Source organism: Syngnathus typhle, linkage group LG16 (assembly GCF_033458585.1).
Source record: "Syngnathus typhle isolate RoL2023-S1 ecotype Sweden linkage group LG16, RoL_Styp_1.0, whole genome shotgun sequence".
In the NCBI taxonomy this organism is placed as follows: Eukaryota; Metazoa; Chordata; class Actinopteri; order Syngnathiformes; family Syngnathidae; genus Syngnathus; species Syngnathus typhle.
Window position 1 is genome coordinate 2,865,850 of NC_083753.1, and position 14,037 is coordinate 2,879,886.

The following is a 14,037-nucleotide window of genomic DNA, read 5'->3' on the forward strand; positions in this document are numbered from 1 at the left end:
CTCAGCTCCAGGGTCTTTCAGAATAGGAGTTTTACTATCTCCACCAAAGGCAGTATGTCTGTCTACACTGCTATATGGCTCGGAAACCTAGACACCCAACCAGAGGCACATACGAACCCTAGAGGCCTTCCACATCCGCTGCCTGCAAAGGATCCTGGGTGTGTCTTGGGAAGACAGGGTGCCCTATGTTGAGATCTTCGACCGGACCCACACACTCAGCATTGTCCTGCTCCTTGCGCAGAAACATCTATGTTGGGTAGGTCATGTGATCCGTATGCCTACCCACCGCCTCCCTAGGCAGATCCTCTATGGCCAGCTTTTGGGTGGTCAGAGATCTGCAGAGGGCCAGAAAAAGCGCTACAAGGATCACCTCAAAACCCTCCTGAAGAAGTGCGACATTACACCTACAGCACTTGAGTCCCTGGCTGCTGCTTACCACACCTGGAGTTCCACCTGCCACCAGGGTATTACTCACCTTCAGGAGCAGGCCACAGAGAGGAGGATAAAACGCCGTGTGTTAGAGTGGTGCTCACTCTAACTTATTTTGCAAGAACCACACGGGAGACAGTAGTTTGCCCTTTGACACCTGCAGGTGGAGAGTCCATTCGTCGCTGTGCGTACAGCGATGATCAAATGGAGGTCTGACTCTGGCCTTCCACAAGAGCCTTTTTATTAAGAGAAACAGGGTGGGGGTGAGAGTGGACTGGATAGAGAAGAGAAAGCCCTTGACCTCTAGTCAAAACATAGCAGGGGATGTTTTACGACATTGTGTAGGATGGGACAAGCTAGGTTATTTATTACTGGTTACACACCAACATAAGCATAAAACTAATCTAGCTCGGTTATTTATTACTGGTTACATACATTCCAACATAATCATATGATCAAGATAGTTTGGAAAACCCTGACACCGTGCACAGAGGCACCAGCGTGCTGCAGGGCCAACAGCCTCCAGTACCACATACTCCTGTCCCTCATGTGGCAAGACCTGCGGATCACGCATCGGCCTGCACAGCCACATGGCTATGCACCGCCGCAAAACACCCCAATAACTGACCATACTTTTAATCTGGAGCAACGTCATCATCAAAATCGATGGACTGGCCCTAAACTAAGCTAAGTGTGTGTGTGTGTAACAAAATGAAAGTGTTTTTTCCAAGTCACACACATGCACACCGTCATATGTGAGAATCGTACTCATGGTGTCGGCACATTAGACAGGCAAGCGTACCCCTACACCAGGGGTCTCAAACTCCAGTCCTCGGGGGCCGCATTCCTACATGTTTTCCAAGTTTCCCTCGTTAAACACACCTGATTCAAATGATCAGTTTATCCTCACGTTCTGCAGGAGCCTGATAATTGAATTAGGTGTGTTTAACGAGGGAAACTTGGAAAACATGTAGGAATGCGGCCCCGAGGACTGGAGTTTGAGACCCCTGCCCTTCACCATCAGCAACTCCCTATACAGAGTATATTTCTCCCCCCCCCCCCTTTTTTCAGTATTTCATTGTTTTTTTATATATTTTCTCTGAATATTTTTTCTGTTTTTCGAAATCATTTAATGGGGGGGGGGGGGTTGTATAGTTTTGAGCGAGCGAGCGAGAGAGCAAAAAACAATGAAAACAGTAGTTGCGCTGCATTGCCGCTTGCTACCTGTGGGGGGCAGCAGAGTGACTGTTTACAGCGCAGCGGCACGTTGACGAGAGCGCCGCAGTACACAGTACAGTCTGAGAGTCGCAGTCGGCGGGGGCACTAGTGGGAGTACCCAGTAGCTCCGAGCTGCCTGCTTGGTAGCGTGGACTTGACACGCTCACTCGGGACCGCGTCATACTTTCAAGCCTTTCAAAAGTTACGCCAAGTCCAAGGCAGTTCGAGCGACAACGCGTCGCTGCGCCACTCGGAGGTAAACGCCCGACTGACGTAAAACTCGCCACTCGCGAGGCTCAACGACACTCTTCCTCCGGGGCTAGCGGACAGACGTGTGCGCGGTGAGGCTAGCTCGCTAGCCTGCTAGCTGGCTCAAACCCACTCGGGCTAGGCGGCTAACGGTTAGCATCGACTTGAGCTAGGTGGCTAACGGGAGCGACTCGGCCTGGAGCCACTCGGGCTAGCTGGCTAGCGAGATCCAAGACACTTCCCACCCCCCTTGAAAAAGTTGTTTACCTCGACTTGTGGATGTGGACACCCCACCGGATTTTTGTCCGCTTTTCTCTGGGATAGGAACGCAAGGACCAAAAGTTCCCCCTGGATTTAAGCGCGGCGGTTTTTGCGAAACGAGCAGGATCATGTCAACCGAGCTGGAAAGCGGTCACTTGGACTCCAGTTTGACAGCACTACCGCCCGCGGCGGCGAGCTCTCGCGGAGCCGAGCAGGAGAAGCCGAACCTCCACAACAACAATCCCTCGGAGGCTGAGCGGGCCGCCGAGGTAAACGCGGAGGAGCGACGAGCGGAGCCAGGCGACTGCGAGCCGAGCCTCGACGACGACGCGGTGGCCAAGAAAGTCGTCGAGGCTCCGCCGCCCAAAGTCAACGCGTGGACCCGCAGGACAACGAGCAGGGTGCCGCTCCACAGCGTCCACTCGTCGGCCTCACAAGACAGAGGTGAGCTGATTGCTGGCGAGCAAATGTCGAGTAGGACTTTTGCACGTGTCGCGTATGCGTGCTTGGATATTGACATTTTGAATAATCCCGCTGGGCCACGAGGGATTATTATTCTCAAAAGGCCACTTTTTAATGTGAGCATGTCAACATTTGAGAGGACCCCTGACCCCCCCTTTGCCCCCCTCCCTCTTCTGTGAGCACCACGTGTTGATTGCTGACAACTGCAACTCCTGTAGCTGTTAGCATGTAGCCCCACCCGTCCGTCCTCCATCGCCCCCTCCCCCTCCCTGGGAGGATGCCAGTGTCAACCAGGGGAGCCGCAAAAGGCAGTTTGAAATCATTCCCCTTAGTCTCTTATAGTGACTTGGCCTTAATGTCAAGATGTGCAAAGGTTTAGTGAGGTTTTCCCCTGTGCTCCCAGTCAGACGTTTTAGAAGGCAACAGCAGTGGGTAAAGATTCCAATCACATGATGCATCGCAGAACTCCCCTCATAATTCCTTTCAACCTTCTGAATTGGTTAAAAAATCGCAACCAAAATCGAATGGCAGAAATTGGATTTTGAGGCTCTGACCAACATCCCCACTCCAAAATAAAATAATGTCTTTTGTTCTGCACTCTGAAATGACAATTGGTGGGATCATGGCGCTACGAACCAGAATGTAGTCTCAACATTTGAGTCATTTCAATAGCGACTTTAGGCAGATACAAGCAATGAACACGGAGGTGGCATTCATAATTAAACATTCTTGAAGGTTAACCTTTGAACAAAGTCAAGCTAAGTGCTGGACTGCACATTTAAAAGAACTTGACAAATTGGGCTGGTCGAAATCTTTGCACCAGTCACGAAAGCAAAGTCCTTATTTGTTTTTTAGGTCGTAGGAAATATCTTTCTCCAATTCCTCCACCGTGGAGGCTTTTTCTGTTGGAAAGCACTCATGACGCCCCCCAAAATTGAGCGCGCCACCACCGCCCCTACTTTGCCAAAAAGTCCCATTATGCGACTTTGACAATCAAGAATTGTGACTCATCAATGTTGCAATTGGTTTCCTGAAGTTGGTTGCTGAAAAGGTCTTTCTTCATTCTGTTTGGTGTAACAAAGCGGCTCCCAATTATGTCATAAAGCGCATGTGTCGGGCACTGTTTGAACTGATTGAAAATGAAATTGTGCCGCTGTCATCGGCAGACTGTTTTCAAGGACGACTCAAGTCAAGTGTCAGCATTTTTTTCTTTAGAGAAAGCTGCAAGAAAAATATTTTGCTCTTTCAAGTTTTGGGCCACCTTTGAGTTTGAGGCCCGTTTGCCCCCCCAAAACTGTGGGCAACAAAGTGCCCCCGGGCACTGGCAATGTGTTTGAAAGAGAGTCATGCGAGTGTTTGTAAGGTTAGCTTCGCTATATTTGACCGCCACAGCGGCATCATTTTACAGCCCAGACTTCTTGTGGCTTCCCGGCCGGCCCTTTGGCCTCTTATCTCGTTGGCCGTCCTCTGGCAGGCGATGGGGGGGGTTACTCCTCCCAGGTCTTGCACTTGCAGCGGCCGGCACACGTTTTGGGCTTGGACATGGTGCACACACATGGCAAGCGACTTTTGTTGTCGTCGTTTGACTCCAAAACGGACCCGAGTTGCTAACCTCTTGATCGTCTGTCCGCAGATCAGCAAAACGCTCTGAAGGTCGTCCGTGCCAGCAAACCCAGAACCCGAAAATCCAGCAAGGTAAGGACCAGAACTTTTTCTGAATTGTTTCTGAATTTCCCCACGGCAGGAATGCCAAACCTTATTTGGCTTTACACCCCCTCCCCTCACACACACACACACGCATTGGTAAAAGTGTTATGTTGCAAGAATGGGATAAAAAACATGTCCCTCGAGCTGCGGTTTGACCTGCCGCTGCCCGCCCTTACGCTGGAAAAGAAGTTGTGGGAATTCGAGCTGGCAAAAGCTACATCTGCTGCTACCGCTTGCCAGCACCAATGTGCAAAGTGCTTCTTTCTTTAAAAAAAAAAAAATGCATTTTTAATGAACCCAAACTAATTTGTGTTTGCTTTGTTGACTTGTTTTTCCACTGCAAAAATGTAAATGAACATCAGTAGAGCAGCTCTCAAATAGATGATGACAGCGAGCAACTTCTGACCGGAAAGCGCGAGAATTGTTATACGCAGTCCGTGAAACGTAAAAAGCTCTGAGAACCGAAAAAAGACAATAAAAAAAAACTTAAATTGCACAGTTCAAATATAGTGAGGCAAATATTGCGCTGAGATGTCGCCAGCACTCGTGCCGGTTGCATGCTGCTTCTTGACGTTCGTTTTGGTGGTCATTGGCCCTATTCAAAATCGCGATTGGCAGTGAAGCAACGTGTTGGACTCGCACGTGGGTGAGCGGGCGTGTTAGCTCAGCCAAAGCCTTCGCCCGACCTCGCTTGTCCAAACTTTGCGAGTCCAAAGTGAACGTTGTGTCAACGCAGCAACTGTTGACCTGATTCTGACTTTTTTTCTCTCCCCCCCCCCAGTCGGGAGACTTTGGCGACATCACAAACTGGCCGACGCCCGGTGAACTGGCCAAAGAGGTAAGACCGCCATTTAAAAAAAGGAACAAAGAGTTCAGATATTGTATGTTTTTATTACTTTAAAGAAAGGCACAAAGTGGACTATGAATTTGATACTTGAATTTCCCGGGCATCAAGAAAGGGTAAGTTATTTCCAGTAGATGTCAGACAATTTGCTTTTCTTCAAAATAAAACAAAACAAAACACCCAAATATCCAAATAATGTCTCAGAAAGGAAAAAAAAAAATGTTTTTTTTTTTTTTTCCTTAAAGAAGAAACAAATTTGGTGCAAAAAAGGGATTTGGGACATAGCTCATGGAAATGTGTACTTTTGAATTTCCCTCAGAGCATAAGTGTCAAACTCGCGGCCCGCGGGCCACATCCGGCCCGGCATGCAATTATATCCGGCCCGCGAGATCATTTTATATTAGGGGTGTAAATCGCGGGTTTTGTCACGATACGATTTCATATCAATACAAAGAAACACGATACGATATTTGCCGATATCTAAAAGCCTGCTGTGATTCATTCACGATACATCACGATATAGTGCTCTACGATCAATATATATATTTTTTTAAATAAAAAATATAGAACAATATATTTATAACAATTCATACGCAAAATCAACAAGGTACTGCAAACTCTTTATCTAGGAAATTACAAGAGTATTGTAGTATACAAAGTGCTTATTTTAACACTGAACTTTGATGTCGTGTTTTTTCTTTAAATGTGCGGCGAGATTTGTGCTCCCTGAATATTTGATCACCGCATGGCAGGATTTACAAACCGCACGTGTCTTGTCAAACGTTTTGATTTATTATTTTAATGTTTACTTGAAGTACAAGCACTGTCACCATTTTAATTTATTTTTTCAGGCGGGTTTTTTTTGCAGCATGTTCCAATTTCTAACTTGTATAATTTTAACTGGATATATTTTTATGGAGATCAAGATATTAAGTTATTTAAAGTTTAAGTTTATTTATTCCAGAATAACATTCCTGTCCGTTTATGTTAAAAGTTAGTTTTAGTGTGTTCAATAAATGTTTGTTCTGTTCGGCCCGCGACCTGAAGTGTGTTTTGAATTTTGGCCCCCTGTGCAATTGAGTTTGACACCCCTGCCTTAGGGGAATGTAAGGGAGGAAGGAAGTCCGAATATACAGAGAGAATTTTCTGATGATGGCTTTTTTGTATGCGTCCAGCGGCAACAGAATGTGGTAAACAGCAGCAGTGGCGGTGGCAGCAACGCAAACAAGAAGCCGCCGTCCTCCCGCCGGGACAAGGACAAGAAGCGGGAACGACCCGAGCGCAAGTCCGAGAGCAGCCACGACGGTGGGGGAGGCGAGAGCAAAGAGAACCGTGAGACGCAACCTCGGGCGGAGCCGCCAGCCGTTGACGGAGACGCCAAGCAGGGACGGGTCGTCAAGCCGGGCAGCCCCAAGAAGAGAGGAGGTGAGGCCGACATTTCTAAACTGCGCCATGCGCTCAACGGCCAATTTGATTGGAGCATAAAGTCAAAACATGTCATAACCCAAAGGTTCAACGAGACCGCGATTAAGTCAAAGAATCCCAAACATGCCAAGCACTCGTAAAATTCCGTCGCCGCGTCAATGTCGCTCCAAGATGGCAGCCGTGTGTCAGCTGCGTCTGTGTGTGTCGCTAGGTAACAAACGCAAGTGGGTCTCCCTTCCGCTAGAGGACGCCACCCGGGAAGGAAGCAGCGACGGCGGCCCCGCTGGGACGCCTAGCGGTAGCGGTCCCGCTGGGACGCTCGGCGGCAGGGGCCCCGCTGGTGGCAGCGGGACGCCCGCTGGTGGCAGCGGGACGCCCGGTGGTGGTAGTGGGACGCCCGGTGGTGGCAGCGGGACGCCCGGTGGTGGCAACAGGATGCCCGGCGGCGGCACCGCGCACTCTGACGCGGAGCCTGGCAGCACCTCACCCGATCCAACGTCACCCAGCCACGCATTGCAGAGCAGTAACAACAACAACCGGCCGCAGGACACCGGCAGGAGTAAGAGACCCAGTCCCAAACGACGCCATAAATATGGTGACAAGCCGTCACGCACTCATGCTTGCAAACGCACGCTCACTATGCTTGCCAGCTTGGAGGAGGGAGACGCGCGACTTGGCAGAGAGCGATGGCGGCTCCCGCGGGGGCGTCCGAGGCCGGGGCAAAGGACGCGGACGTGGCAGGGGTCGTGGTAGAGGTATGTGGACATGACAATGACCCCCAAGACTGAGGGCCAGCCTCATGAACGCTTGCCCCGCCTCCTTCCAGGTCGCTTTGAGTACTCGCAGGGCTACCGCGAGGGAACGGACGGCACCGCCTCGGAGTTCAGCGGTGGCGGGATGGTTTACTACTACGACGACGGGAACAAAGTGCAGATGTATACGGTGGACGAGAAGCTTCTCAAGGAGTACATCAAACGACAAATGTGAGTTCCTCAATGAAAAAATTCAATCGCATGTCAGGATCTCAATAGCGCAGTTGTATTTTGTTGTCGTTGGATTGGCGTCATCCTGATGTGTGCGTTGCAGCGAGTACTACTTCAGCTTCCACAATCTGGAGCGAGACTTCTTCCTAAGGAGGAAGATGGACACGCAGGGCTTCCTGCCCATCTCGCTCATCGCCAGCTTCCACCGCGTGCAAGCGCTCACCACCGACGTGGGCCTCATCGTAGAGGTAAGAGCACTGACCTGGTGGCAACCTAGCAGCGAGCTGATGCATCTTGTGTTTTTGGCCCAGGCCCTGAAAAGCAGCAAAGAGGTGGAGGTGGTGGACGACCGGGTCCGATGCAAAGCGGAGCCCGAGCGCTGGCCCATCCCTGCACCGCCCGTCGTGGGCTCGCCCCGCACCGACTTCTCGCAGCTCGTTCACTGTCCCGAGTTTGTTCCACGGCAGAGCGTCGCCAACGCTGGTCAGCAATCAGCTTCATTCCGCCTCTGCTCTTCTTTACTTGCTAGGCTCATCTTTCACCTTTTGTCCTTTTTTTCAATTTTACTTTTCCCCATGCATAAATGTTAAAGCCAGTGACATTTACACCGGAATATTTTCTGGATGAGATCCTGACCAGATTTCAGGAAGTAGCCCCATCAAACCAATGAGATGACGACGGTGTCGTTTCATCGGTGCCAATCATCATCAGACTTCAAATGTTGCCTTTGCAGTTTCATTGAACACGAAAGAGGCTGCCACTGAACCGACTGCGTCTCAAGACCGCGCAGATGAGCCCCAACCTGCCAGCCAGGAAACGACGCCCTCTAGCGATGCCCCTGCCGACGCCCCTGCCGACGCCTGGATCCAAGTGGAGAAACGTCACCGACACGCCTCTGGCAAAGCAAAGGTACCACGATCGACTGCAATGTCAACTCCAAGTGTCGTGCTTGATTGGCTAACGTTGTCGATGATGCGTTGAAGGAGCGTGGTGAGGCTCTGCCCCCTCTGCAGCAGCGCGCTGCCCCGGAGGCCGAGCAGGAGGAGCTGGACTTCATGTTTGATGAAGAGATGGAACAGATGGCGCCGCGCAAGAACCAGTTCACCGACTGGTCGGAAGACGACGACTCGGACTACGAGCTGGATGACCAGGATGTGGACAAGATTCTGATTGTCACGCAGACGCCGCCGTACCTGCGAAAGCACCCCAGCGGCGACCGCACCGGCAACCACGAGTCTCGCGCCAAGCTTACAGCCGACCTGGTCAAGGCCATCAATGACGGTCTTTACTACTACGAGCAGGACCTGTGGAAGGGAGCCGAGCAGGCCGACTGCACCAAGGTAGCATCTTAGCTAGCAACGTACGCCATCGCTAGGGCACACCATGAGGCCCGACCTCGTCTTTCGTAATCCTGACGCAGCGTTCAGACTGAAATTATTACTGTGTTTTTCCATGCATAATGCGCCCCCGTGCGTAATATGCACCCTAAAAATGGCATGTCGATGCTGGAAAAAAGCCTGTACCCATGTATAATACGCACCCAAATTTTGACTCTTACTTAAGTCCGTAAACGTAAAATTATTTCAGAAAAAAGATCATCTTTGGGAACAACCGGATATTATTCTGCCGGTCAGTATCACTGCGCATGCGCTAGCAAACTCGATAGCAAAGATATGTTTCGGATTTGTATCGGGTACATTGTGACAGCAAACGAGCAGGTGATCGAGCAAGCGTCGGATACGAGAGCATTGTGTTTGTATGGAGCGTGTTTGAACTAAACAGCAGAGACGAAAGGAACAAGGCAAAGTGTTGTGAAATACAATATTACCTGTATTTAGGTAGAGAACTGAACTCTCGCTCTTTATATAGCTGACGTGTCTTGCGCATCCGTTCTGCGCATCTGTAATGGCGGCCTCCGTATGATATCCGGTTTGCGATGGAGATTAAAAAACAAACAATACACCTACAAACACACCATCAAGGATTGCACCATCGCATCAAACAATGTGTCGTCAATTATGAATTTTACTGACTAAGTGTGTTGGGCATGACGGCTGAATGCGATGCGCGATTGACGTGTCTTGCGCATCCGTTCTGCGCATCTGTAATGGCGGCCTCCGTATGATATCCGTTTTACGATGGAGATTAAAAAACAAACAATACACCTACAAACACACCATCAAGGATTGCACCATCGCATCAAACGATGTGTCGTCAATTATGAATTTTACTGACTGTGTTGGCCAGGATGGCTGAATGCGATGCGCGATTGACAACAAACAAGAGGAAAGGTGATTTCAAGTTTTATTTCGAGGGAGATTTTCTTCAAAAATTGTTGTACCCATGTATAATATGCACCCAAGATTTTAGGACAATAAATTAGTTACATTTTGCGCATTATACATGGAAAAACACGATAAATATTCAACTCAAACCGAGATTGAGCATGTCAAGTGGAACGTGCGGTGCGATCTTTCACTAGAAAAAATAATTAGACGTTTTGCTTGGTGAATATAATACAAGGAAGACTTCTGAAGGGCTTTTGAGTGAAACCATACGGGCCCAAGTCAACGGTAGTTGGCTTTTGTTTAACTGTTCCTCTGTCAATCTTTTTAGATTCTAAATTCCTCACTTGTTCCCTTTTGCCCTTGTCTTGTTTTTTTAAAACAAGTTTTTTAAGTGTTCAACATGTGGGAAATGTCACGCCTGAACGCGCACACACGCCCGCATCAAGGTCATTTTGTCCACTAATGTATAACGTCCAAAGTCCCTTGCGTCGCATCTGTTTAGTGTCTCACGCATAGCCGCCGTGTTCCTACTTTCTTATCGGCCTTTTTACAACCAGTGGAGAAAAGAAATTGGAAGGTCTTCCACTCCTGTCTTCAGCAGGAAGTGGAGAACTTCAAGAAGCTGAGCGTCATCAGCCAGGATGAGTTTGACACGCTCACACCCAAAGTGGCCGTGGACCCCGATCAGGAAGCGCCGGCCCCGCCCACCGCCGGTGAGCTTTGTCGCCACTTGCGCCGCCGGCCCAAGTCGAGCCCACGCTCAACCTTGCACCTTTTCAGGGCCTGCCGAGACGGAAATGGCTCGCTCCTTGCCCAAAACGGTGCCAGAGTCACCCGGCACCCACCAAGCCCGAACCCCGAGAACGCCGCGCACTCCCGGGCGCCAGGACCCGACGAAGGCGCCCCGCTTTTACCCGGTGATGAAGGAGAGCGGCGCCGTGGATGGACAGGTCAGCTCCACGGCTAACTAATGCTGCCGGAAGTGGTCCTGAACATTTCAGCCCGTGTTGCAGATGCCCAGGAAGAAGAAGACCCGGCACAGTTCCAACCCGCCGCAGGAGGCACACATTGGCTGGGTCATGGACTCGCGTGAGCATCGCCCGCGATCTGCCTCCATCAGGTCGGCCTTGCATCGATGTGGGACGTCCCACTCTCTCTCCTTTTTGTTTGGTTTGCCTGGCCCTGGCGTCCATTTTGAATTCTGCTGACAGGCACTCGCTCTCTGGTCCTCCTTCCCACAGCAGCTCCAACGCTTCGCCCTCGGAAGGGGCTCCGCCCATGGGCGGCTACGGGTGCACACCCCAGTCGCTGCCCAAGTTCTGGCATCCGTCGCATGAGCTACTACGGGACAACGGCTTCACGCAGCAGGGCTACCACAAGTACAGACGACGATGCCTGAATGGTAGCGACAACAGAGCCGCAAGCAAGCGCTGTGGGTTTTGTGTGCCACCGCCTTTGCTGACGCAGCGTCCCTCTGCTTGCTTGTGCTCAGAGCGTAAGAGGCTGGGCGTCGGCCAGTCCCAAGAGATGAACACCCTCTTTCGGTTCTGGTCCTTCTTCCTGAGGGACAACTTCAACAGGAAGATGTACGAGGAGTTCAAACAGTACTCGCTGGAGGACGCCAAGGACAATTACAGGTGAGGACGAGGATGCCCATGGTCTTTCTTCAAATATTGGCCTCCGCTCAATTAGATGACGTGCCACAAATAAACAATGGACGCCTCGCAGGTACGGCTTGGAATGCCTCTTCCGTTACTACAGCTACGGCCTGGAGAAGAGGTTCCGCTTGGACCTGTTCAAGGACTTCCAGGAAGAGACCCTGAGGGACTTCGAGAGAGGTAACGATCAGTCACCCTCTGTTTTTTTTGTTTGTTTGTTTGTTTGTTTGTTTGTTTGTTTCAATGACTGTCTTTCTCCTGCAGGTCAGCTGTACGGATTGGAGAAGTTCTGGGCCTTCCTGAAGTACTCCAAGATGAAGAATCAGACTATCGACCCAAAGCTTCAAGAGCACCTCTCACAGTTCAAGAACCTGGAAGACTTCAGGGTGGTGGTGAGTGAGTCACTCTTTTAAGTCGGACCTTGTAGGCTATACTGCACACCACTCAAAGATTTCATCGGAAACGAGTCAGACCGTTGAAGACCTCATTAAAAACTGCCCTGGACCAGCTTGGCGGTCATACTGCAAACCAGTTAGGTCCTTGAAGCAATTAGCCATTCTTAGCTCCTTGAAGACCTCCGTCAGATCTCAAAGGCCACACGGGATACCAGTCAGGTCTCATAAGACGAAGGGGGGAAAATGTTGTATTTGACGGCCAAGCTTGGTCCTGGAATGTCATTGTGGGTAGCAGTGAGGTCCCGGAAGGCCAAAATGCTCCGTTTCAAATGAGCGTGATAAGCTGTAAGAGTGACAAACAAACCTGTGTGCCAGCAGCCACCCATGGGAGAGGAAGGAGGCCGGAGGAGATGCCATTCGTCATCGGCAGGGGACGACGGCCGGCGTCGCCGTCACCCCTCCAACTCTACCTCAAAACCGGTGCAGGCATCCTCCAAAGCGCCACCCACGCACTATAAAGACGGAGGAGCCCAGAAGAAGGTGAACGAGCCCAAAGCAAGGAAGGACACGGAATGAAGATGCCAAGTGTTGACCTGACGTGTTGTTTGCGGCATTTCACTTCAGAGACGCCGTCGTGATTGTCTACGCAAACGTTTACAACACCAGATGCATTCCGTGCATTTTGAGCCCTCACTTTTGCCAAACTCGATGGATCATCACTTGATCTGTAAACTGCCAAGGTGGCTCCCCTCCTGTGCCTTAATCCGTTCCGCCCCGTCTTAAATGTACTTTTCTTTTCATCCATAAGATCAAAAGGAAAAAAAGTTTTAATTTTGACAATCAAGTCAACACTTTTAATTAAAGTGCGTTTTATGCCACACACATGCTTTAAAAAGTCCATTGTTGACATAATTTATTCTTTTATTTCTGTTGGTTATCGACTTGATTGATGGTGTTGTCATGGCTTTTTGCTTAATTAATTTCTGCTGGAATCATGGGTTTGAGCTTGCCACGTAAAGAAAACCTAAAGTGTTTTTACGTTATTTGTTCAAAGTTTGCTTGATATTACGCTTGAGGCTTTTTGGTGCTTTTAGAGCACTTAAATTGCTTTTTTTAAATTTTTCATTATTGCTTCAATAGACTTAAAATGGAGGTTTTAGAGCTGAATGACAAGAAAAAAAATGTAATTACTATAAAAAATCTTTGGCTATTCAGTTTTTATTTTTGGAAGTGATTGATTGGTAGCGTTTTTGGAGTGTGTTTTGGGGGGAATAAGTAATGCATGTTAATAACTTGTACTGTAAAAATGCCCAAAAAAATATTAAATAATTGATTGTATGAATGTACGTTGTGATAAACTCTTTTTTCATCTCCATTTTTTGAGTTACATTGTCAAATTTAATCTTGTTTTGAATTGTTAGTTTTTTTCTTCGTCAGATTTTAGGCTTTTTTTTTTTTAACAGACTAGTTTTGACATTTTCTGCTCTTTGAAAGCTTTAAAAACTCTTGATCAGTTCAGATAACCGGAAGTGTCACCAAACATCGAAACTAGTCGAGGTTAGAAAAAAAGCCTTATTTGTTTGATTAAAAGAAAAAAACTTAAATATTTTGTTAATAGTGACTCATAAAAGTAGATTAACAGAATTCATACACCAAAATATCAAATTAGTTTTTTCTTCAAATATTTGTATCTCTCCAAAAAATGTCAACTGTCTAGATTAATTGGAAAACTTTTGGCGTGTAGACCAAAGGCGTGCTTTCAATGTCGTTATTTTGGCAGTACGGGTGGCAAATGAGGACAGACATCAGGTAGCAACACAAGTGGGCGGTGACATGCTGCTTTCACAAACCCCTCGGAAATTTAAACGCCCGGCGTCCAGCGACGTTAAGAAACAAATGTCAGTGTAGATTACTTTGAAAGCTTGATACATCTAAGGAACCGGAATATTTGCCATGTTTTGAGAGAAAAGTGTCCAGGTTTTGATGTAATTGCCAATATAGTACTAGTCTTTTTTTGCGGGGTTTAAGTAACTGGGGAAAACCAGCAGTTTTCTCGTTATGTCAAAACAACAACGTAATAAGCAATCTATTTCCACAATGCCTTATCCGAAATTGTCT

General features: G+C 48.8%; 1 protein-coding gene across 4 annotated transcripts; it reads left to right on the forward strand.

Annotated features, from left to right (window-relative positions):
* The first annotated feature begins 1,708 nt into the window (after window positions 1–1,708).
* larp1b (La ribonucleoprotein 1B) lies at window positions 1,709–13,265 on the forward strand. Of its 4 annotated transcripts, none has more exons than XM_061300894.1 (19): window positions 1,709–2,601; window positions 4,253–4,314; window positions 5,108–5,164; window positions 6,346–6,595; window positions 6,807–7,154; window positions 7,246–7,350; window positions 7,422–7,578; window positions 7,682–7,826; window positions 7,890–8,061; window positions 8,312–8,487; window positions 8,562–8,918; window positions 10,465–10,579; window positions 10,647–10,816; window positions 10,880–10,986; window positions 11,108–11,268; window positions 11,359–11,503; window positions 11,595–11,704; window positions 11,789–11,916; window positions 12,295–13,265. In XM_061300894.1, exons 1-19 carry the CDS (start codon window positions 2,286–2,288, stop codon window positions 12,493–12,495), a joined length of 3,282 nt encoding a protein of 1,093 aa, XP_061156878.1. In that variant the 5' UTR covers window positions 1,709–2,285; the 3' UTR covers window positions 12,496–13,265. The 4 variants fall into 4 exon arrangements, with proteins under 4 accessions (XP_061156878.1, XP_061156880.1, XP_061156881.1 ...); XM_061300896.1 differs by having other exon boundaries at window positions 10,468–10,579; XM_061300897.1 differs by having other exon boundaries at window positions 6,840–7,154.
* The last annotated feature ends 772 nt before the right edge of the window (window positions 13,266–14,037 follow it).

Bases quoted from the DNA above. Each gene is read 5' to 3' on its own strand.
- larp1b (XM_061300894.1), top strand. From the start codon at position 2,286: ATGTCAACCGAGCTGGAAAGCGGTCACTTGGACTCCAGTTTGACAGCA. The intron at 7,827-7,889 runs GTAAGAGCACTG...TTTTTGGCCCAG, and splicing joins ACGTGGGCCTCATCGTAGAG to GCCCTGAAAAGCAGCAAAGA. The intron at 11,269-11,358 runs GTAGCGACAACA...GCTTGTGCTCAG, and splicing joins CAGACGACGATGCCTGAATG to AGCGTAAGAGGCTGGGCGTC.